Source organism: Kogia breviceps, chromosome 11 (assembly GCF_026419965.1).
Source record: "Kogia breviceps isolate mKogBre1 chromosome 11, mKogBre1 haplotype 1, whole genome shotgun sequence".
In the NCBI taxonomy this organism is placed as follows: domain Eukaryota; kingdom Metazoa; phylum Chordata; class Mammalia; order Artiodactyla; family Physeteridae; genus Kogia; species Kogia breviceps.
The window spans coordinates 67,450,776-67,477,009 of NC_081320.1; the positions used below are offsets into that span (position 1 = coordinate 67,450,776).

General features: G+C 35.6%; 1 protein-coding gene across 2 annotated transcripts in view; it reads right to left on the bottom strand.

Annotated features, from left to right (window-relative positions):
* The window catches only part of CAMKMT (calmodulin-lysine N-methyltransferase), a 437,650-nt gene that overhangs the window by 388,372 nt on the left and 23,044 nt on the right, over window positions 1–26,234 (bottom strand). For both annotated transcript variants that reach the window (XM_067007662.1, XM_059079422.2), the window contains exons 2-3: window positions 25,061–25,233; window positions 12,098–12,162 (exon numbers count right to left, since the gene is read on the bottom strand). In XM_067007662.1, coding sequence (XP_066863763.1) covers window positions 12,098–12,162; window positions 25,061–25,233 — 238 coding nt within the window. The remainder of the gene's footprint in view (window positions 1–12,097; window positions 12,163–25,060; window positions 25,234–26,234) is intronic.

Sequence of the window (26,234 nt, forward strand, 5' to 3'; positions counted from 1 at the left end):
GAGAGGCCCACATACCTCAAAAGAATATATATATATACAAATAAAATCATGTCCTGAGATAGTATGTCCATGTGATTAAATTCATATTTAATGCAGTTAAAGTCAAGCCGTTTTCTTGCCAATATTCTAAAACTTACCAGGGTGAATTCTTCATTAATGAAACAATGTAGCTATTTTAAATTATTTTTAAAATATGTTTGCTGATGAGACTTAAGACATAGTTCACAGAGACCATCCATGTACCTAGATGCATCAGACAGTGAGATATTTATCTAGATTTTAATACAGTAGTTTCTTCAACATGTGTAGAAAGAATGTTTTATTCCTTTGTAGTAGATCAAGGTTGAAAAATCATTTGAGAATTGAAAATGTAGGACAGCACACAATAGGCACTTAATAAACACTTGTTCAGACTGCTCTTTCTTTTCCAATCTCTAAAGAGGCAAAGATAAAGTTAACTATATATTTTTTATATACACACATATACATGCACAGACACATACATACACCCACAAATATTTAAAATTTCTTCTATAGCTCTATACTAGTTTTCAATTTCATTGTTCAAGATATTTTATAATTTTAAACTGAAGTGATTAAGTTTCAAAAGTATGTTTTCTTAAAGGTACTGGCTTTTGAAAACTATTTAAAATAATATCTTAAAATATTTTCTATTAAATATAACAATATAAATGTTAGTTAATAGTTACTGACATTCTTAGTATGGGAAAAAAATTTCCCCAAAATGAATGACTAATCTGTTGAATTTAAAAAGGCTGATCTCAAAAGAATTTACAAGTATTTTATTTAATTAGCTTTAATAAAATGACTAATCAGAATTTACTCTTCTTCAATATATAACTAAATAATCTGAAAATGTACAAGATAAACCTGCCATAAGTGCCTCCAAATACATAATATGTATCAGAGGTTGCAAATTTAAATGTCCATGGGTGGGTCGTGAGGGCACAAAATGGAGAATCTGCTCAGCTCCAGATAATGATTACCATGTAAGATCAGCCTCAGACCACTAGATTATCATTTTTCTCAAAGAGAAAGTGGAAATCTAGGTTGTTATGTGAATCTTCCTATTTTCAAATCTTGGCAGTAATTCAATTTCTTTTTCAATTACTGCATTAGCTAATCAAAACTTGTTATGTGTTCTAACTTCAGTTTTATTTTATGAGGCTTGTAGTATACGTCCTCTAAAATTGAGGCCTAGATTTACCTCTCTGTTATGTATATTGAATACAAATACACTTATGGAGAATGAATGATTCATCTGAGTGTGACTAAGGATTCAAATGAATCAATACATATTGAATACCACTTGAGCCAGACCTTGTGCAAGGTACTATGGCAGAATTAAGAGGTATGACTAGATATAAATAATTGATGTAAGCTTCCAATATATCTCTCTTTCTTGGGCTTCTAAAAATTGGAATATAATTTATCATCCAAACCAGGACACTTTGGGGAGTAAAAAGAGGCACTGTTAATAATTATGCTAAGAACTATAAGTATAAACTGGGATCATGCCAGACAAACTTGACTGTATAGTCACCCTAACTAAAAGAAACTGATCTGCTTCGGTCTCTTGCCCCTGACTACCCCAGGCTCACAGCCTCCAAGGAGGATCCTACCTTGACAGACTAGTTCCTCAGTACTATGATGGAGAATCAGAAGGAAAGGGGGGAAAAGGGAAGACAAGAATTATCTTATGATGGATACAAGAGAATTGTTTTCTGAAGTTTTTGTTTGTTTTGTATGTAAAAGTGCAGAATCAGCATCAATAAGGAACAATAGAGAATGGGAGAAAGAAAAAGAGAAAAGAAAAACTGCTAAAGACTGTGTCACTTTCAAGTCATTTAATCAAGAGAGGTAAAATACCCAAGTTATTTAAAAATACTTTTGTTGCATGGACTTTAGACTAACAGCCCTTGAGATTGAACCAGAGAGGCTATTGTGCCTGCAATCTGGGGGGTTATATTTTATTTGGGGGAGAAAAAGATTAACAAATAGTTAATACAATATGATACAAAAGTCACTGCTAAATTGTAGAATACAAACTACAAATCTGTAGGACTTAAGAGAGAAAGATCAAAGGAGGCAATATGAATCAATCTCCCCCTTCTAATTATTCTAATTTCTCCTTTAAAGGTATGCAGGGGACAAGTACAAGCAGAGAAGTCATGGTTTACATAAATACATGCTACTTCTCAATTGTTTATAACAGCAGTCCAACGAATCCCCACTAAATTCCAATTAAGTTGTCAAATATTAAAATAAAACCAAAGTCCAGGATTCATCAAAATATTATTTGTCATTCTTTGACTATCATACAATTAAAAATGATACTTAAGTTTTAAGTCTAGGTTCCACCACATCTTTTAGTCAGAAACTAAGGGAGTCCTGAGAAATGGCAAAGACACAAAAGTCTGGCCTCCAACCACCTGGACAGGCAAAGGCTTCAAACAAACCATGAATTTGCCACCAGGAGCAAAAATTCTACCTGATCCAGAACAAGCAGATTGTGAGCATGTGGGGCATCTCCAATATACATAATACATCCACATTTTCCAACTCACATACACAGACAAAATGATAGGAAACTTTTCCTCTTTCCTTCCATGAACGGCCTCCACTTTCCCAGGATGTAACACAAATACTTAGATTCAAGGCTGGGAGCGGAGGATGAAGGGTGAGAGAGGAGAACATAAAAAAGATGAGATACATATACACAAATACTAAATTCATTCAGTCATCAAATATTTTGTTCACGTCAAGCATTCATGAGTGGGGCAACACATACAGGCCATACAAATGTCCAAATATTCACTATTCTCTGTGGAAAGGCTGTCCAAATCCACGCTACTTTCCTAAAGACAGAAATATTCATTTAGTTGAGCCTTCTGTGTGACTTCTGTTTACATAAGCAATTTGTAAATATCACTATAACCATAAGCTTGAGAAATACAATGAATACCTTAGAGAAAGGGCTATGTAAAAACACAAATCAGTTTTACTATTGTATTATTCTGCAAAAAGCAGCACTTCTCAAAAAAGAAAAGAAAATCTGAAATAAAACAAAACCCACATTTGGTTTTAGACTGTTAAAAGAAAATGCATTCTTTTGCCCAATCCTCACTCCCGAAATCCCCACGCCATTAGATTGCCAACTACCTTTCAGAAACCCTAGAGAGCCCATTTTCCAGTGACCTTTAATTAGTCCCTTCTGAGACACAATCCACTGGACAGAATTCTTTTCCATTTGCCAAAGTTATTTTCTAGCACTCCAAGTTACCACTTTTAGTTTCATTTCTCCCATGAACTTTTAAAATTCATTTCTCGCCATTTTGGAGATATGCTACCTTTAAGAAATAGAATAGACAAACACTCCTCTGTGGTCACTTACTAAATATTAATTTTTAAGCAAGTTATCTTTATCTGAGTATCAGTTTCCTCACCACTTGCCAAATTGTTAAGAAGATTAAATGGGAATAGTATTCCCAAAGTTCCTAATATTGTAAGGGATGCAAAAGAAATGGTAGCTATTTAAAAGAAGATAAAGAAGTACTACTTAGTATTTGCTGGCGGGGAGGGAGGCTTGCTTGGCATATCTTCTGCTAAAACCTGGAGGCACTTAAATTAGGAACATCCCTTCAAATATATAAAGGATGGAAAAACTAGCAGGTTAATGACAAAGACATGAACTACCTTCCAGTATTAATACCTTGGTTAAGCATTAATACATGTTATGAATCTCGAAAGGATTATAGGGTTTATTTCAGTCTTTCCTCATGATAGCAACACCTTCTTTTATCAAAGAGAATCACTAGGGCTTCCCTGGTGGCATAGTGGTTGAGAGTCCGCCTGCCGATGCAGGGGACACGGGTTCGTGCCCGGGTTCGTGCCCGGGTTCGTGCCTGGCTCTGGAAAGATCCCACAGGCCGCAGAGCGGCTAGACCTGTGAGCCATGGCCGCTGAGCCTGCGCGTCCGGAGCCTGTGCTCCGCAACGGGAGAGGCCACAACAGTGAACGGCCCGTGTACCGCCAAAAAAAAAAGAGAGAAGCACTACAACTCCATAATTTTTTATTTCAAATAAAAAATTTTAAAGTGAATTAAAAAGAGACATCTTCTAAATGTTCCTTCCGTGGTAAATAGTAAAAGCAAGTGTATTTGACTCTTTATGGCTTAGGGGCATGCTTACCCAATATTGTGTCAAAAGAGAAAACTGCCTGACAACTTGCAGCTAGGAAGTCAGACAGTTGGAGATACATAGCTGGGAAAACTACCATCTAGAGACCTAACCTACCCTCTAGAAATCATTTCTAACCTATCCTCTAGAAGTCTTTCTACTAAAGACTACACACACACTGTGATTCTCAAGAAGGACTAACAGCCAAATCCAGAGCCAGTGCTGCATACTGCCATCAGCTCCCCACTCTCACTGGGGCCTCCTATAGTCTCAAGGCTGCAGACCATTACCATATTATATGGTTAGCATAACATGCTAACCATATAATGCACTGAACCTTAAAATTTATTTTTCAACAGAACTTACAAATTATCTCTGTTCAAGCTCAATATTCTTCCATTGACTGAGTTTTTAACCTCTTTATACTCCCATGACCTAAGATGGGCTAGAATGATTTGATCTTTGACTTCTTTTAAGTGTATTGGGAGATTAGCATATTAACATCCAACAATGCTGGGAGCTCCTTGGACAAAAGTGCTGTTTAAAAATAAAATACTTCATATTTTTTTTTCAGTGGTAAAATGGACTGCTCCTTTTTTCCACAGTACTGTCCTAAGCAATTTGAGATTTTTATCACAGCTTTCAGTAAAAAAAAAAAATTAATACTCAATTTGTAAATTAAAGAATATCTACTTTTCTCAAAATAAAAACATTACCTAATACAAGCCATAAAGAAACAAATACTAAAAAGCATAAAGGAGAAAGTGATAATCATCCATAACTCCAATACCCTAACAAAACACTATGAACATATAGACATAGTACTATGCATATACATACCTACTTAATGAGTATATATATATTGTACAGAAATAGGATCATATTCCCTACAGTAACATTTTAACCTAATATATTTCAGAGATCTTGAACAGCTATAAAATATTCCATCTCATGAATTATCCATAATTAGCCAGTCAACCTAAAATTAAACATTTATGTTTTTTCCAGTTATTCACTGTGCTATAATGAAATCCTTTACATTCCACCTTTGCATATTGGTTTCACTACTTCTTAGAAAAAGAATTATTAGTCAAATGAAATGGGTACTTAAAATTATGAAAGATATTGCCGGATTGCCTCTGGAAAAGTAGAATCAATTTACCCTCCCACCAACAGTGGATGTGAAGGCACACTTCCCTACAATTCACCGAACATGGCTTATATTTTCTCATCTTCACCAATTTGATAACAAAAATTCTATCTAGCTGTTTTAATTGCACTGTTACTTCTTTACTAGCAAAATAATCATTTGATATGTTTATAGAGCATTGGTATTACTTTTGTGAAATATCTTTTTCTAATTTTCAACTATGCTTTGTCTTTTTCTTATAGATCTACAAGCTGTTTTCACTATTTCTTTGTGGGAGCTCTTCACACAATAAAGAGAATACATCTCTGTCTGCATATATTTCATAAATAATAATTACCAGTTTGTCACTTGTCTTTCAACTTTTTTGATACTTTTTGAATAAAGTGACTTTAAATCTTTATTTAGTCAATCTATTCATCTTTAAATTCAAGGGATTTGGGTCACACGTAGAAGGGCCTTCCTTATTTCAGCATCTTAAAATTATTTATCTGAAAAATTTGGGAGTGTTAGAATTTTTTAATTAAATATTTAATCTATCTTAAATTTATTTTGGTATTTATATAGTATAAAGGAGAGATTTGGTTTGTTATTTTTTTCTAAATTCCTAACCAATACTATTTATTGAAAAATCTATCCTTTCCACTCTCACTGAAATTCCATCTTCATCATGTGACAAATCACATATATTTTTGGCTTTCTGAACCTTCTCTTCTAAAACACTGATTTAGATATGTATTTCTGCAATAATACTATACTTTTAATAATGTAGCTTTGCACTGTTTTCATGTACAAAATATTAAAACAGGATGGCACACACCAAAAATATTTCCTGTATTGTGTCATTTTCCAATATCAAAGATATTGATAAGGTCTAAGAACAAATGAGACATGATATTAATACTAAAAATAGGGCTTCCCTGGTGGCACAGTGGTTGAGAGTCTGCCTGCCGATGCAGGGGATATGGGTTAGTGCCCCGGTCTGGGAAGATCCCACATGCCACAGAGCGGCTGGGGCCGTGAGCCATGGCCGCTGAGCCTGTGTGTCTGGAGCCTGTGCTCCGCAACGGGAGAGGCCACAACAGTGAGAGGCCCACGTACTGCAAAAAAAAAAAAAAACTAACAATAAAAACTAATACAAATATTATCTACAGTTTGTTTACATACTATTTTCACACTACCTAATATGATGTTTACTACACTACAAGGTAGCTACTGTTACTTTTTTTTTTTTTTTTTTTTTTGGCTGCATTAGGTCTTCATTGCTGTGCGTGGGCTTTCTCTAACTGTGGCGAGCTGGGGCTACTTCGTTGCAGTGCACAGGCTTCTCAATGCGGTGGCTTCTCTTGTTGTGGAGCTCGGGTTCTAGGCACGCGGACTTCAGTAGTTGTGGCATGTAGGCTCAGTAGTCGTGGCTCACAGGCTCTAGAGCGCAGGCTCAGTAGTTCTGGCGCATGGGCTTAGTTGCTCTGCAGCATGTGGGATCTTCCCGGACCAAGGCTCAAACCCGTGTCCCCTGCATTGGCAGGCGGATTCTTAACCACTGTGCCACCAGGCAAGCCCCCAGTTACTGTTTCTTATTCAATTATAAGGAGTTAAGATTTGTTCAAAGACTTGCCTATGATCACACAGCAAGTAAATGGAAGAGCTAAAACCTAAACTTCATATTCCATGATCCTTCCATGACCTCACTAAGTTAAAAATAGAGCAATTACCCATAAAAGCCCAAATTTCTCATTTTTTAATCAAACTACCTTACCAAGTATGTGTGTATATATACACACACATCTACGTAAATGCATTATATGCCTATAACACATAAACACAACATGCCTTTATTTGAATGAGGAAAAACTTTAAATCCAGTCTGACACTCCTGAAGCTTAAATAATTCCACCAATATTATAGACCTTAACTACATTAACACAGTAACAATGAAACGAAAAACTAAAAATCTGGACTATATTTCCTAAGAGATAGTCACCTTCGGTCTCCCAAATATAGGTAGAAAATGAAAATATTTTGTATTTCAACAAGAATATTTCCTTAAGTAATTACTAACCCCAAAGAGATCAGTTTTGGATACATCACAAAACAGGTCCCACTCTATGAGACCCCTAGGAAGGATCCAGAAGCAGGAGACTGTAGCAGTGTGCGTTAAAAGTCCAGGTCAGCCCCAGGAATCATTGGGGAGAAAACAATCACCATTGTCACATGTAAGAGTATATAAGGTAGTGGGTCTACAAATTTCTCTAGGACCATGAGACACCAGCCACCACAGGGTCCTGTCATGTAGCCCAGGTAGGAGAAAAAAATTTATTTCAAATAATGGCAGAAGGCGTATTACCAATACATTTCCCAAATTTTAGTGCCAGTGTTGCGTTAGCCAGGACTCCTGAATCACACTAGGTTACTACAATGATATATAATAACTATTGGCTTCCTAAGCCTTTAATGGCTTATACACACTATATTGTATATATTGTATACAAAAAATTGTATGAGAAGTATTAATCATAAGTTCATGCTGTCAAGGATGACGTGCTAAAAAAGTACAAGTGCAGTAATTATATCCCAAGCACTGATGAGATTTCACACGTAGCAAATAGTTGTATTATATGCTATGACAGTAAAATTTGGAACAACTAAGTGCTGAAGAGAATCACATTTGAAAAAAATTCATTTCAGTAGAGGAAAGAGATGACTTGGAGAAAGAGAAAATGGTTTCAGAAGAGATACAGCATGATGGAGTTTCTTTGGAGGTCAGGGACTGGCTGGAAAGGAGACTCTGCCCACAGAGAAAACAGAAGTAAGAGATCTGCTATGTGCTTGCAGAGTACTCTCTTGTGACCCAAGCTATCTGAGTGACATGTTACGTGAAACACAGAAGCAGCCAGCACCTCATCTGAAGTGAAGGATGCATCCTATACTTTTCCCTAGCTTGCCTGATTGCATCTCTTTCCAGGCATGATGAATCAATAGCAGACACAACCTCTCCACAGAGTAGCTTAGATAGTTAAAAAGGAAGTACGTTCTCAAGTACTAGAACCCAAAGATGGAATATGCATACCTAACCCTAGTTAGAGGTAAGCAAAAAAGAAGCTTGACTTTCAAAATAATTTGTTTTCCACAGTGGCAAATATAAACATGTAAAAATAAGATTGGGGTCATATCCTGTAGAGCAATGAATCATTATGCAGAAATGACTGTGTGGAGATTCATTTTAATTTCTTCCTACGACATTCAAAGGAATTCAAATACTGAAAGGATATCTCAAAAACACAAAACACTTTGCAAGCCACACGTAAAAATAACAGAGGTAAACATAAAGAATATTTTCTAACATATCAGGAAATAAGAAATTAGAGGTTTCATTAATTTTCCAAAATTAAAGATTTTTTCCATATCTTTCTGGTGAGAGCATAAACAAACTGAGACTAAGACTGATCCTCTCATCTTTGAAAATTTACAATGAATAAAAGCATTACTTGGTTTTGAAGTTAACTTAAAATTGAGATTAATAGTTCCACTAAACATGAATATATTTTGTATATATTCACATATGTGTATTTTGTATAAACATGTATGGGGAGGTTGTAACTATGAAGTATTTTAATTAAGTTATTTTTTCTATTATCAGGAAGTTATGTTAACCTGTAAACTAACTCCTGAAGTAAAGGAATAATTCCTGAGACTTCCCTGGTGGCACAGTGGTTAAGAATCCATCTGCCAATGCAGGGGACATGGGTTCGATCCCTGGTCCGGGATGATCCCACATGCCGTGGAACAACTAAGCATGTGCACCACAAGTACTGAGCCTGCGCTCTAAAGCCCACGAGCCACAACTACTGAGCCCGTATGCCACAACTACTGAAGCCCACACGCCTAGAGCCCGTGCTCTGCAACAAGAGAAGCCATTGCAATGAGAAGCCCGAGCTGCTATGAAGAGTAGCCCCCGCTCGCTGCAACTACAGAAAGCCCGCGCACAGCAACGAAGACCCAACACAGCCAAAAATTAATTAATTAATTAAAATAAATAACAATAAAAATAAATTGTACTCTGTTTAAAAAAAGAAATGAAAAAAATGAAGAAAAATATCAGTCAGGAAAATCTATTTTTTTGTATTAATGAATTGCTGAATATATTAAATATATAAGAAATAAATCAAATACAGATGTTTACACATACATATTTCTATGTTTACATGATGAAAGTTTAGGGTTACTATTCAAGGTATTTATTCCACTTATATTGATCTGTTGAGACAGAATTGTGATTTTAGCGCCCTCTGCTGGGTTTTCCAGTCACAAACTCAATCTAATGTCACCATTAGGGTAAAATCAAACATCTGAGACATCAAGTGAGAAATCACTTTTTCAATCCTTGATCACTTTAAGCCTTGGCAAAGATTATATAAAAGTTATAATCAAGATTTACTTTATTGTAACAGGAATTTATCAATTTTACATTAAGTTGAAGTATCATTATACATTTTTAAAGAGTATAATATAAAAGTTACATTAAACAAAATGTTTTAAGAAGTCTTATTTTTATCACTTCTTACTTGGTAATACATTCAGTTTTTAAGACCACATTTATGGACTTCCCTGATGGTGCAGTGGTTAAGGATCTGCCTGCCAATGCAGGGAACACGGGTTCGATTCCCTGGTCCGGGAAGATCCCACATGCCATGGAGCAACTAAGCCCGTGTGCCAGAACTACTGAGCCTGCGCTCTAGAGCCCACGTGCCACAACTACTGAAGCCCGCACGCCTAGAGCCCGTGCTCCGCAACAAGAGAAGCCACCGCAATGAGAAGCCCACACGACACAATGAAAAGTAGCCCCTGCTCACCACAACTAGAGAATGGCCACGCAGCAACGATGACCCAAGGCAGACAAAAATAAATAAATAGATTTATTTTTTTAAAAAGACCACATTTATGACAAGATATTTAAATAAATTACTACTTTTCTAATTTGATCTATTTTCCCACCTTGTTAGTTCAATCAAAATAGTTTATTTTAAAACATCAGAATAATCCTTAAAAATACTTTCTTTATTATTAGAAAAAAACTGCAAAGCTTTAGAGGTACTCATCACTGGTAATAATAAAGAGTTTCATTTACTGAGTATCAAGTATGAGGAATACAGTATGTTATACACTTTCCATACATTATGTCCAGTTCTAAGAGATGAAAACAACTGAGGTTCATAGAGATAATATAAATTGCTCAAGATTAATTTCAGAACCAAGATTCAAATGTAGGTGTGACTCAAACCTTTCTACCAAACAATGGGCAGCAGTGGGAAAAAAAAAAGCTTTTAACATACAATTTCTGCATTTGTCAATGCAACAACAACTTACGGTGTGTGGGGGGGTAACATATTATTCATACACAAAATAATAGCTTAGACCTTTAGGAAAATATTTTTATTTTACATAATGCTGCCAGCTAGTGGCCCTACTTCATACTGAGCCACTGGGAACAGTACTTGATTTTTACATTACCAAATCAAAAATCCACATTTAACATTCTAGAATTATGTTCCTAAATTGGGTATGCATAAGCCTGACTTAATGATATTTTACATTACCACAGAACTAAAGGAGAATGTCTCCTCAACCACCATTAGTATCCCTTACCCAGACCTTGCCCCAACCCCCAATAAAAATATTGGGAAAGAGTTCGGCAAGTGCCAACACAGAGAAACTAAAAGGTATACTTAACACTATCCATGAAAAAGAAACCTACATTATTTTAAATATTTTAGGATAATTTTAGGATACTTAGATTCCTTAGTGACAAAATACATAAATATTTTTCTCCACAATCAAAAGCTTGCCATCATGTGGGCATAAGAACAAAATCATTGCCTGAGTATTGTTGGACATTATTCTATGCAGATCAAAAATTAGAGAGCATTTGATAACATAGTACTGTTAGCAGAATATGTTATTTTAGTTCAGACAGTAAGTAGTTACAGTTGTGAAATTTCCTGAGAAGAAAAGTATTTGAGTATAATTTTTACATTTAAAATGGTAATATTTCATTGATTATCCACTATCTTAAGAAAAATAGCCTATGCAACACATAAAGGAGTACACCGCTTCTATCATGGTATGTTGTTTAACGCAGTGATATAAAGATATTTCTTGTTTGATTTCTTTCATTACTTGACATTATAATTAAATTATTTTCTCAGTGGAGAAATCTATTACGACTTAATCAGAGACTTAGATAAGAAGTCAATATATTCTATAATATTATAATAATGCATAAAATAAAATCATTCTGGTATAAAGTATATTAGCAGCAAGGAAAAATGTTCTGGGTTCACTCTTTAGTGAAAGAGAGAAGAAACAAGAAGTAGAAACATACATACCCAAACACAGTAAAGAAGGGAGAGACAGCCCCTCTGTTGGACTGATTAACTGAAAAGGTCAAAATGAAAACAAGAAACAAAAGGGATAGTACTGGAGAATCCAGTGGTCCACCTGACCTATGTTCTGTCATACACACACACACACACACACACACACAAAACTGCCAAGTATAAAAACTGCCTTATCCCACTTAGTAGGTACATCTTACATGAGGCTTATTATGCAGCTAAAAACAGCAAGAGTTTCTATTACACACACACACACACACACACACACAGTCAAAAAAATAAACACTGTGAAAAAAAATTTTAAATTCACTTTTAAAACACTAAAAATATTTCTATACAGCGGGTATATAACTTACAAATATTTCCTGTATTGTCAAAGCTGGTAAGAACATCTTCAACATTCAAAGATCCACTATTGTGCCTAGAAAGGAATAAAGCATTTTCTTTAATGATTCTGAAATATTAACATTTATTAATCTTTTTTAAAAGTTGAGACTATATTGTGATACACTCAATACTAATAACCCTTTCCATGTGGTGTTTTTAAAATATTTCTGCCCACTAGAGGGAGAAGGAGAAGAAATAACAGACGAGTCTTTGGGATATTTAATGTAATGACATTTCTTGATGATTTATCTACACTTTAAAGTACTAATAAATATTTTTATTGTTATTGTTTTAATTATATAAATGTGACATAAATTATTTACCTTTATAAAAACAACAAAACAAAACCCTACACTTTGAGAATCTCGAAATGAACATAAACAATCAACTTCCATTACCACACTCCACAATACATAAGTTCCTTCTATTATGGCCCAACAAATTCAGAACTTCAGTCACAAAGAACTAACCGACCTTCAGGTCTGCACATTCCATTTACAGGGAGTTCTAAATGTCAGGGGGCAAATGTTTTATATCTTGCTCACTGATCTTAATTCTATTCCTCTTAATTTTTTTAAATACATTTATTTATTTTTGGCTGCATTGGGTCTTCATTGCTGCATGCAGGCTTTCTCTAGTCGCGGCGAGCGGGGGCTAGCTACTCTTCATTGCGGTGCGCAGGCTTCTCATCGCAGGGGCTTTTCTTGTTGCGGAGCACAGGCTCTAGGCGCATGGGCTTCCATAGTTGTGGCACACGGGCTTGGTAGTTGTGGCTCACAGGCTCTAGAGCGCAGGCTCAGTAGTTCTGGCGTACGGGCTTAGTTGCTCTGCAGCATGTGGGATCTTCCTGGACCAAGGCTCAAACCCGTGTCCCCTGCATTGGCAGGCGGATTCTTAACCACTGTGCCACCAGGCAAGCCCTCAGTTACTGTTTCTTATTCAATTATAAGGAGTTAAGATTTGTTCAAAGACTTGCCTATGATCACACAGCAAGTAACTGGAAGAGCTAAAACCTGAACTTCATATTCCATGATCCTTCCATGACCCCACTAAGTTAAAAATAGAGCAATTACCCATAAAAGCCCAAATTTCTTATTTTTTAATCAAACTCTCTTACCAAGTATGTGTGTGTATATATACACACATCTACGTAAATGCATTATATGCCTATAACACATAAACACAATATGCCTTTATTTGAATGAGGAAAAACCTTAAATCCAGTCTGACACTCCTGAAGCTTAAATAATTCCACCAATATTATAGACCTTAACTACATTAACACAGTAACAATGAAACGAAAAACTAAAAATCTGGACTATATTTCCTAAGAGATAGTCACCTTCGGTCTCCCAAATATAGGTAGAAAATGAAAATATTTTGTATTTCAACAAGAATATTTCCTTAAGTAATTACTAACCCCAAAGAGATCAGTTTTGGATATATCACAAAACAGGTCCCACTCTATGAGACCCCTAGGAAGGATCCAGAAGCAGGAGACTGTAGCAGTGTGCGTTAAAAGTCCAGGTCAACCCCAGGATTCACTGGGGAGAAAACAATCACCACTGTCACACATAAGAGTATATAAGGTAGAGGGTCTACAAATTTCTCTAGGACCATGAGACACCAGCCACCACAGGGTCCTGTCATGTAGCCCAGGTAGGAGAAAAAAAAATTTATTTCAAAGAATGGCAGAAGGCGTATTACCAATATATTTCCCAAATTTTAGTAGCAGTGTTGCATTAGCCAGGACTCCTGAATCACATTAGGTGTGACCTGAATCAATAGGTCATAGAGTCTGAGTTACTTTTCCAGTGGTGATTACAAAAAGTTGGTGCTAACACATCTATAATCTTCTACATTCTCCCCTATATAACTTACAGCTGTAGTTCTTTAGGATGTTGTAATAGTTTATAACCATTAATAATTCACAATAAAATTTACTTCATCCACACTACTTTGTCATTAAAACTCATCACAAATGATATATACTAATATGAACTGAACTGTGTCTCCCCAAAATTCATATGTTGAAGCCCTAACCCCCAGTGCCTCAGAATGAGACTGAATTTGGACATAGGGCCTTCAAAGAGTTAATTAAGTTAAAATTGGGTCATCAGAGTGAGGCCTAATATATATAGATGTATGTATCCTTACAAAAAAAAGGAGATTAGGACACACAGAGACAACAAGGCACGTGCACGGAGGGACAACCACGTGAAGAGGCAGCAAGAGAGCAGCCACATGCAAGTCAAAGAGAGAGGCCTTGGATGAAATCAAACCTGCAACACCTAGATCCAAGACTTCTAGACCCCAAACTGTGAGAAAATAAACTTGCTGTTTAAGCCATCCAATCTGCGGTGTTTTGTTCTGGGAGCCCTAGCAAGCTAATACATTAGTAAGAGAACACATGTAAACTATAATACCCTTTTCAGAACAACATTTTATTTTTATCACAGAGACCAAGTTCCTTCATGGAGTGACCAAGTGAGGATGCAAAAAGTTATCTGCAATAATCACTGGCCCAATAACCACTAGGCTCAACAGTATCATAATCTAAGGCAATGAAGTTATCAACCACAAATCCAACTTTCATCTTCATAACACAATGATTCTGCACCTTCTCTGTGGATGCAAGATTCTAGAAGAGGTTATTTACGCCTAACATGGAAAACTACAACATACATGTCAGACAAGAGAGGAAAAAGAACAAAGCATTAAACATCTAAAGCACAAGATGAAGCTATTAAAATGATCAGCAATATAGCATAGAACTCAAAAAACTTTTTCCTAAATATAAAAGCAATATACGGTTCCCTCAAGAAAAAACTGCCCACAATCCTATCATGCAGAGGTAACCACAGTTAATAGTTTGGTATATAGCCTTCAAATTTTATGCTATGCTCATAGACCTGTCATTAAATAACTGAGAGCACATTGTCCATACGGTTTTGCAATTTGTATTTTTTCATTCAACATATTATAAAGTTTCCCACACCTCATTAAATATTCTCCTGCAACATGATTTTAATGGCTGCTAAGTAGTCCAATGAATGCACCATAATTTACTGAACCAACACCTTATGATGGATTTTTAGATTATGCCCACTTTTGTGCTTTATGCATATTGTTTCAATGAACATCCTTGTAGAAATAGCATTGAGCCCCTTTCTGATTATTTCTTTAGGATAAATACCTAAAAGTGAAATTGCTTTATGGCCTACTTTTAATAAGGACATTCTCTCATGCACATTTGCACGCTCTCTCTCTGTCTCTCTCTCTCTCTCATCAAGATGAAATAAACATATGAAAAGAAATCTGAGACAAGAGTTAAAAAAAGGTACATATATTTTGCAAGGAGTTAAATATTTCTAAAAAGCAGAAACTGGGATAAAGTAAAATGCATGTTTAAAAGTTAAAAGCAGTATTCAAAATAAAAGTGTGACACAAAACTTGTCTTCTTGAAAGCATTATTTCTTGAAGTCAACAAGCAGAAAGTATACCCTATGACATTAAATGGGATAAGGGTGGGGAAACAGGAAAACTAATCCTATACCTCTAATTAACCTACAAAAATGAAAATCTCTCATCTACGGAGTCTAGAAACCCTAAAAGATGTCATCTCATGAAAGAAAAATGACAACCATCATTGTCTTCAACGGTATAAGAATTTGGCCTACTTATAGGAAAACTGCCATGAGCACAATGTGGTAAAGATTCAGTTTGATTATTTCAAGTTCCCTTTCATTTGGCTCAAACTCAAGGACTTTTCTTTGTTCAGAGTCATCTATACTTTATTCAAGTGTCAACTCTATAAGATCTTGCCTACCCTTAATCTTTCAACTGTTTACCTAGGTCCTGCCTGGACAATGTGGTTATTAGACAGTAATACCTGCAAGGAAGGGACCTTATCAAACTTCAGTTTTACCATTACACTGATAATTAATGTTATATAACGGTCATAACATTTTGCTAACATATCCAGGGTATAAAAAGTTCACTCCATCTTCTCCTAAACTCCAAAGCTTTAACTTGTTTCCCAAGCCTTTAATTTAAATGTTCTCATCACAAAAAAGAAATGATAATTATGTTACATGATAGAGGTGTTAGCTAGTAGTATGGTACTAATCATTTTGCAATATATAAGTGAATCAAGTCAACACAGTGCATACCTTAAATTTACACAATTTTATATGTCAATTATATCAACATCTCAATAAAGATGGAAAAAAATTATTTTCCAGTAGCCGGTTTTTTCTTCCCGAAGCCAACCAATGTTTTTCACAAGCACCTAAAGCTATGCTAGAAATGAGGATCTTTGAATTTTTCTAAAGAATGGCCTATGGGGTAAGGACTAAGGAGCAAGTCACTAGGGCAGATAATTATCTGAAGAAGGAAAAAAAAAGCTACCAGAGAAAAATTTGAAGCCTAAAGGTATCAAGAGATTGAAACCAGAGGTTAAAAGTAAGTGACGGCTAAATATGGCACCCAAAACACAAACAACAAAAGAAAAAAAATAGATAAATTGAACTTCAACAAAACTAAAAACTTTTGTACACCAAAGGACATTATCAAGAAAGTGAAGAGATAACCCAGAAGATGGGAGAAAATATTTGCAAATCACATATCTGATATGGGTCAAGTATCCAGAATATATAAAGAAGTCTGAAATTCAATAACAAAGAGACAAACAACCCAATTAAAAATGGGCATAGGACTTGATAGACATTTCTCCAAAGAAGATATACAAATGGCCAATGGGCACATGAAAAAACATACAACATAATTAGTCACTGGGGGACTGCAAATCAAAACCACAGTAAGATGTCACTTTACACCCAGTAGAATGGCAATAATACAAAATAATAATAATATAGGAAAAATCATAGGTGCTTGCAAGAATGGGGAGAAACTAGAACCCTCATATATTCCTAGTAGGTAAAATGGCACAGCCACTGTGGAAAACAATTTGGCCATTCTTCAAAAAGTTAAACAAAGAGTTACTACATGACCTAATAATTCTGCCCCTCAGTACATACCTAAAAGAAAGAATTTAAAACTTATACATTCACATAAAAACTTGTACATGAATGTTCATAGCAGCATTATTCATAATAGCCAAAAAGTAGAAACTAACCAAATGTCCATCAACTGATGAAGGGATAAACAAAATATGGTATTGTTCATTCAATGGAATATTATTCAGCCATAAAAAAAGGAATGAAGTACTGGTATATGCTATAACATGGATGAATCAGAAAACATTATGCTAACTGAAAGAAGCCAAATATAAAGGCCACATATCATATGATTCTACTTATATAAAATATCCAGAATAGGCAATATAGGCAAATCCATATAGATAGAAAGTAGATAAGTGGTTGCCAGGGGCTAGGGGGAGGAGGAAGATGGAGAGTTACTAGTAATGGGGATGGGGTTTCCTTTTGGGGTGATGAAAAGCTTCAGAAATTAGAGAGTGGTTATGGTTGCACAACATCGTGAATATACTGAATTGCATAATTTAAAATGGTTAAAATGATTAATTTTACCCTGATTAAAAAGAAAAGTGGTCCCCCAAAATCAGTAAAAGTAAGCCAGAGAGCGGAATGGGTCCTAAGAGGCTGCATAAGAACAAAGAGGAAAGGTTTTCTGAAGGAAAAGGTTTAAAAAGTTGATTTTCCATGCAACTACTTTGGAGCTCTTTCAAAAATAAGTGGCTGAAGAGTTTTTTTTTTCAGTCTTACATCTACTAGTTATAGGAAACTAATTTTATTTCTACATAATATATGAAAATTTGAAAAAGTACCTAGGGAATATTTCAATTTACTGAAACTCCGAATATATGTATATGTAAGCAAACTACACAAACAATCATGACTGGAGTTTAAATAACCTAGAAAATTAAGTTATAATTAGCCCATATCTGTGATTTAAGCTCCATGAAAACATGACTCAATGGATTAGTCTTTTAATTTTCTACATACACTGCACCACATTTTGAAGCTCGTATAAAGTTCCTTCTAAAATACAAAATAAAATACAAGAGAACAAAAGCTGCTTTAATATTCACCGCTGTTGTTAACAGCACTACAAACATTAAAACTGTACTTTTTCAATATAAATTCAGGGACTTCCCTAGTGGCACAGTGGTTAAGAATCCACCTGCCAATGCAGGGGACACAGGTTCCAGCCCTGGTCCCTGAAGATCCCACAGGCCGCGGAGCAAATAAGCCCGTGCGTCACAACTACTGAGCCTGAGCTTTAGAGCCCACGAGCCACAACTACTGATGCCCACGTGCCTAGAGCCCATGCTCCGCAACAAGAGAAGCCACCATAATGAGAAGCCTGAGCACCGCAACAGAGTAGCCCCTGCTCACTGCAACTAGAGGAAGCCTGCACGCAGCAATGAAGACCCAACACCGCCAAAAATGAAGGAATAAATAAACATAAATTTTAAATAAATAAATATAAATTCAGTATCTATATTTGCCTCAGATACCAACCTTGCCAAGTTTTAAAGGGGCACCTATGATACACTACACATATAAGGATAATCTGCCATACATCTAATTTCATAAGCATACCATTCCCATCACAAGTTTTTATTCAGTGAGCACTCACAGGGTACATACTAAATCCAGTGGGGTGAGGGTTTGTTTTATTCTTTTTTCCTTTCCTTAGAGAAGTAATACATGATCTCAATGCAGTGCATTTGTTGTACTACAGTCAAAGACAAAGTCATTCTTGACTTCTTGCCCATTCTAAACCTCCAGGACAGGCCAAAAGGTAAGAATGCTAGGCTTCTAATTCAGCAATTACCATAGCAACAGGAGTCATTCAAAGAAAGGAGGACAGCTCAGGCCTCTCAGCTTTTTCTATACCTAAGACATGTACACATTTATAAATGAATAACTCAGGCACTTTTATGGTTCTGAATATAAATGGAAGTATTTTAAAGTTTCCAGAATATGCAAATTCCTAGTACACTGAAATTAAGTTAAAATACAGGGGCGGGGAACAACAATTTCTAGTATCTATACAGTAATCTCTATACAACAAGAAATTGCAACTTATAAGACAAGGAGAAGAAATGTTTTCTCACAGTTTTTACTATACATAGAAAATCCTAAAGATGTCAGGAGAAAACTACTAGAACTAATCAGTGAATTTGGTAAGGTTGCAGGATACAAAATTAATGCACAGAAATCTCTGGCATTCTTATACACCAACAAAGAAAAATCAGAAAGAGAAATTAAGGAAATGCTCCCATTTACCACTGCAACAAAAAGAATAAAATACCTAGGAATAAACCTGCCTAAGGGGGTGAAAGACTTGTACTCAGAAAACTATAAAACACTGATGAAAGAAATCAAAGATAACATAAACAGATGGAGAAATATACCACATTCTTGGATTAGAAGAATCAGTATTGTGAAAATGACTATACTACCCAAAGCAATCTAATACCCAACTGAATCTACAGATTCAGTATAATCCCTATCAAACTACCAATGGCATTCTTCACAGAATTAGAACAAAAAATCTTACAATTCATATGGAAACACGAAAGACCCCGAATAGCCAAAGCAACTTGAGAAAGAAAAACGGAGTTGGAGGAATCAGGCTCCCCGACTTCAAACTATACCACAAAGCCACAGTAATCAAGACAGTATGGTACTGGCACAAAAACAGAAATATAGATCAATGGCACAGGATAATGCCCAGAGATAAACCCACGCACATATGGGCATCGAATTTACAACAAAGGAGGCAAGAACATACAATGGAGAAAAGATAGCCTCTTCAATAAGTGGTGCTGGGAAAACTGGACACCTACATGTAAAAGAATGAAATTAGAACACTACCTGACACCAAACACAAAAATAAACTCAAAATGAATTAAAGACTTAAATGTAAGAACAGACACAGAACTCTTGGAGGAAATCTAGGAAGAACACTCTTTGACATAAATCACAGCAAGATCTTTGACCCACCACCTAGAGTAATGGAAAAAAAACCAAAAATAAACAAATGGGACTTAAACTTAAAAGCTTTTGCACAGCAAAGGAAACCATAAACAAGACGAAAAGACAACCCTCAGAATGGGAGAAAATATTTGCAAATGAAACAACAGACAAAGAATTAATCTCTAAAATATACAAACAGATCATGGAGCTCAATATCAAAAAAACAAACAATCCAGTTAAAAAATGGGTGGAAGACCTAAATAGACATCTCACCAAGGAAAACATACAGATGGCCAAGAGGCAGATGAAAAGACGCTCAATGTCACTAATTATTAGAGAAATGCAAGTCAAAACTACTTGTTTTGTGTGATGTATCACCTCACACCAGTCAGAATGGCCATTATCAAAAAAGCTAGAAACGATAAATGCTGGAAAGGGTGTGGTGAAAAGGGAACCCTCCTACACTGTCAGTGGGAATGTAAATTGATACAATGACTAAGGAAAATGGGATGGACGTTTCTTAAAAAACTAAAAATAGAACTACCATATGACCCAGCAATCCCACTACTGGGCATATACCCTGAGAAAAACATAATTCAAAAAGAGACATGCACCACAATGTTCACTGCAGCACTATTTACAATAGCCAGGACATGGAATCAACCTAAATGTCCATTAACAGATGAATGGATAAAGAAGATGTGGTACATATATACAATGGAATATTACTCAGCCATAAAAAGAAACAAAATCGAATTATTTGTAGTGAGGTGGATGGACCGAGAGTCTGTCATACAGAGTGAAGTAAGTCAGAAACAGAAAAACAAATACCGTATGCTAACGCATATATATGGAATCTAAAAAAAAAAAAAAAGGTACTGATGAACCTAGTTGCAGGGCAGGAATAAAGAGGTAGACTTAGAGAATGGACTTGATGACATGGGGTAGGAGGGCGAAGTGAGAGTAGCATCGACATATATACATTACTGAACATTAAATAGTTGGCTGGTGGGAAGCAGCAGCATAGCACAGGGAGATCAGCTCGGTGCTTTGCAATGATCTATAGGGGTGGGATAGGGAGGATGGGAAGGAGGCTCAAGAGGGAGGGGGTATGGGGACATGTATGCATACAGCTGATTTGCTTTGTTGTACAATGGAAACTAACACAGTATTGTGAAGCAATTTTACTCCAATAAAGATCTATTAAAATAGATATATATATATATTTTTTGGCTGCATCGGATCTTAGTTGCAGCACGTGGGATCTTTCGTTGCAGCACACAGGCTCTTCGTTGTGGTGAGCAGGCTTCTCTCTAGTTGTGGTGCATGGGCTTAGTTGCCCCGTAGCACGTGAGATCTTTGTTCCCTGACCAGGGATCAAACCCACATCCCCTGCATTGCAAGACAGATTCGCAACCACTGGACCACCAGGGAAATCCCTTCATATATATATATAGATATTTGTATTATTTATTTATATTATTTATTTATTTATTCATTTATTCATTCATTCATTCATTCATTCATTTATCTGGCTGCGCCGGGTCTTAGCTGCGGCACATGGGATCTTTTAGTTGCAGCATGTGGGATCTTTTTTAGTTTCAGCACATGGGATTTTTAGTTGCAGCATGCAAACTCTTAGTTGCAGCATGAGGGATCTAGTTCCCTCACCAGGGATCAAACCAGGGCCCCCTGCATTGGGAGCGCAAGTCTTAGCCACTGGACCATCAGGGAAGTCCCAGGAACAAGGAATTTTTAATGAAGGATTTTTAGTATAAACACTTCCTGGTATATATTAGTTTTCTATACATGCATCTATCTAATAGCAAGAACCTCTTCTATAAAATTCTAAGAAATGAACACCAGAAAAACAAGAAGACTTTGCCAAGAAATAAAGCAGGAGCCATACCCTTGATTTTAATTTACTAACTCAACACTCACTTTGGAACAGAGTTGACCAACCTCAGACATACAGAAAAGACAACAGATCTTGGAGAATTCATAACCTAACTTTTACATTGTCCAGACTTTTGCTTCTGATGAAAAGTCACCAGGGGAAATTCTTTATTCGTTCATTTTAAGTATCATCATGTAAAGCTGACAGGAAATGATCAAAATTTTAATTCAGGCCACTGCTTACATACCTTTTAATAATATAAATAATATACAACTAAGTACTCTGAATTCACAAATATCTAGTTATTTACTCTCTTAAGTTATTCCTTTCAAGTCTAATAAAACTTTAAAGGAACATAAATCAATACGTAGGGAAATGAACTTACTGATTTGATTTATTTAAAAACTATTCACCACTTTTTTTCACTGCATAGTGTTAACAAACTTTAAAAATATAGAAGATGATCATGGTACTGCATTTCGAAACAACTTTCCAAGACACTACTTTTGGCTATTACAAGAAATTTTTTTAAACTTTAGAATGCTCACAATTCAAATAACACTGAAGAAAATAGATAAAGGTAGCTAAAGAAATGTCATGCAAAGACTGACAAAAGAGTTGATACAAGATATCAAAGGAGCAAGAATGGAAATCCATGTTGGGCAGATAACAGTAAACAAGGAGAAGTGGTAACCATAAGAAATCAAGATGAACAAAATTGGCAATGGAATGGAATGAACTATTCTTGGCAGAAATCCTCCCCTACCTAAGCAATTTCAGTAATATCCGTGATTTCCTATACGGTATCAGGATTATGGAGTAAGAAATGGAAGGCTCAGAATAATCAATGGGGAAATTAGTTTATCTAGGCCTCAATCCCTTCATCTGAAAAGTGAATAAATGTATATATGACTGCCGCACAAGTGGCAGGATGTGTACAAGTTAAAAGTGCAGGCTGTGACTATCATTATATAAGATGTTACTGATGGAGACAGCTGGGTGATGGGTACATGGAACTCCTTGTACTATTTTTGCAACTCTCTGAGAGCCTGTAATTATTTCAAAACAAAAATTTTTTAAAGTATTATACGGGCATGAAAACAGACCACCAGGGTTTAAATAGGGGCACAACCAATTAATGGCCCTTGATCAAGTTATTTTCTCATCTGTAAAATGAGGATAAAAACAGTATTTACCTCAGGAGGTGCTGTGTGAATTAAATAAGCTTATACATGTAAACCATTCACAACAGTGCTTGTCACATAGTAGGCATTCAATTGTCAGTCATTATTAATGTTGCTATGATTATTTTTTAATTTATTCTAAGATCAGAAGTCAGCTCTAGAATTCTGTATGTGTAAGATATTGTTATGTTTGCACTATTGATATGGAGAGATATTAGCTAGTTTGAAAAAAAGAGAAAAAATCTTGGCAGCCAATGAGGCCTAAATTCTAGCTCAGTCACCTGTCTTCTTTCTATATACTAGGGTTTAATATCATATTTATATAGATATATTTATTCTTTCAAAAATGGATATATCACAAAGAACCACACTGTTGGAGAGGTGTCTTGCTGCTATATCAACGCCATCTCCACCAGGTGGAGAACCATGCCTTATTTTGAAAGCTCTCAAGAACAGAAGATTTCACATTCTCTCTGGCTAAGCCTTACCAGGGCCTTGAAGATGTCAGGAAGTTATTCTTTACCAGGGCCTTGAAGATGTCAGGAAGTTATTCTTGGTACAGTTTACACTTACTGCCTCTTGTCATGGTAGATGTAGAAGATAAGTTTTAGAACTTTATACCTGAAGACCCCTACCAGTAGGGGTATTACTCTGTTTCTCCTTCTCTTTAATATCCTTATAGATTCTATCTTCCAATTGTTTAATCATCTTCATTCCTACTTCACAGAGTTATTGTAAGGAATATATTAGAATACATCAAAGCACATAGTACTGTACTCGGCAAACAGTAAGCATTTAATGCATTTTTCTTTCCTTCCTAATCAAGGACTAAACTAATTATCTCCATCAGAATGCCAGGCAATTGAGGTATTCTAATTTGAATCTCATAATGAATGTACAGGCAAGCTCACAGATCCCTAAGTTTTTATCTTCTATTTAGAGTTTTTAATAAATCAATATGATGAAACCAGATCCTAATTGCATTCCCCTGCCCACCCCAGTCAATTTTTATCCAAATCCCAAATTTTAAGCTATTATGGTATCTTTTAGAGCTGAGATATTTTAAACTAAAATAGTTCAGGAAACATATACTATATATAAAGACATCCTTTGTGAAAACTTTTTTTCTTAAAATTATTCCTAACCTCACCTAAACTGTATTCAGACACGTTTCCACTTAAAATGCTTTTTGCTCTTCTTACAGTTACTGTAAATGTGCTACTCCCTCCCTTTCAAAATGTGAAATCTTGTCAAGAAAGGCAGATTTTATAAAATCAAATACCTGCAGTAATATTGCAACATGCTAGACTGTTAACTGTGAAAGAAAATTAATTCAGTAAAAATGATATCTTGTTACTTCAGTTTGCAACTCTCTTATCTCTTTTCTAATGATTTTTAAAGCCAGAACAGTCTGTATGCTTCTCATGATATCAGTGTTTTGGCTGAATTTTCTCCTCATATTCCTAAGAGTTTATTCTGAAAGTGACAAAACATGAATGGGAAAAATACCAAAGCTTGATTTTTCAAATAACTACTACTTGAAGAGCAGTTTGGAAAAATTGTTTTCACTTTCAGCCTTCTTTGCCTCAAAAAGAACTTGGCTTTTTTTCATAATCAAATGCTATGAGACAATGGTAAAATGAACCCTTGATTTGAACTTTATCGTCAAATGCTGATACATCCCTTAGAATGTTTTTTTTAGTTCTGAGAATACTGTAAGACCCAGTTAAAGCAAAAGGATTCCAAACACAAACTTGCAAAACCTAACTTCTGATAAAGATTGCCTACAAACTCAATAGAATGAACAATGAGATTCTTAGTAGATTGTTTTCTTCTACAAGAGAAAAAAACTTAAAAAAAAATCTTAACTAGAATGATGTTTACCTTAAGAAAATACTGTATTCAGGATAGAAGATGCTTGTATATTGAATCCAGGCACCAACTTCCTCTTCAGTTTCCCTTTTTTGGGCTTCTGTTACTGAGAACAGATTAAATGATTCAAATCTTCTTACAGATACATGTCGTAGACAATCATCCAGGTGTTTTTGTTTCAGAACCTTTGAAATAAAACCAAATACTGTGGTCACATTATATAAATATAAATTAAATGTTCAACATTTAAGTGGTAAGGGGACTTTCATTTCCAACAATGGCAGATTAGAAAATTCAGACCAACATCTTACTGAAGACAACTAGAAAAGATGCACAAAATATTTTAAAACATTACTCGAAGGCATCAGAGGGCAAAGAATATAGTGAAGATCTACCAGTCTAATATCTTTAAAAGGAGGTAAATCTAGAGAGATGAGTCTGGCTTTTGCAACCACTTTTCTTGTGAGACATTTATCAATTCCAAAAGAAAGAGCTGAGAAGACAAGCAGCACCTTCAACAGCTTGTAGACTTAGGGGGTAAAAGTTGAATTTCAAAGCTTAATACCTAGGCAGGGGCAGGTATGTTATTCTGAGCCGGTGGCAGGGGCAGGTATGTTATTCTGAGCCAGTGTGTGTGTGTGTGTGTGTTAAGATAAACCAAATAAGTAGTTTTGTTGGTGTCATTGAAAACTAGGTTTTTAAGTATGGAAGAAAGGAGATACAGCTGTAAAATCAATGAGGTTAAGCAAAAACCCTGAACAAAGTATAATATAAACTAATGATGTATTTCATTTTTTAAAACTGTACATAATTCCCTACAACTGACCACTGAAAAGGTCTAAAAACAATGACCAAACTAGTAGCAATGAGCACATCTACTGCACATACTGCTGTCTCTAAATACCATTTTTTATTAAAACAAAGTAAGGAGAATTCCCTGGTGGTCCAGTGGTTAGAACTCCACGCTTTCACTGCCAAGGGCGTGGGGTCAATTCCTGGTCAGGGAACCAAGATAATGTAAGCCATGCAGCACAGCCAAAAAAAAGAAAGAAAAAAAAAAAGTAAGGCCCTTTGAAAAAGGGCAGGAATTGTACAAAATAAGTCTGGAACATCATGCACACAGAAAAACAAGAAAGCCATACAAAATTAAGGGTTATATCAAAAGGACTCAGGAGACAATCCGAGT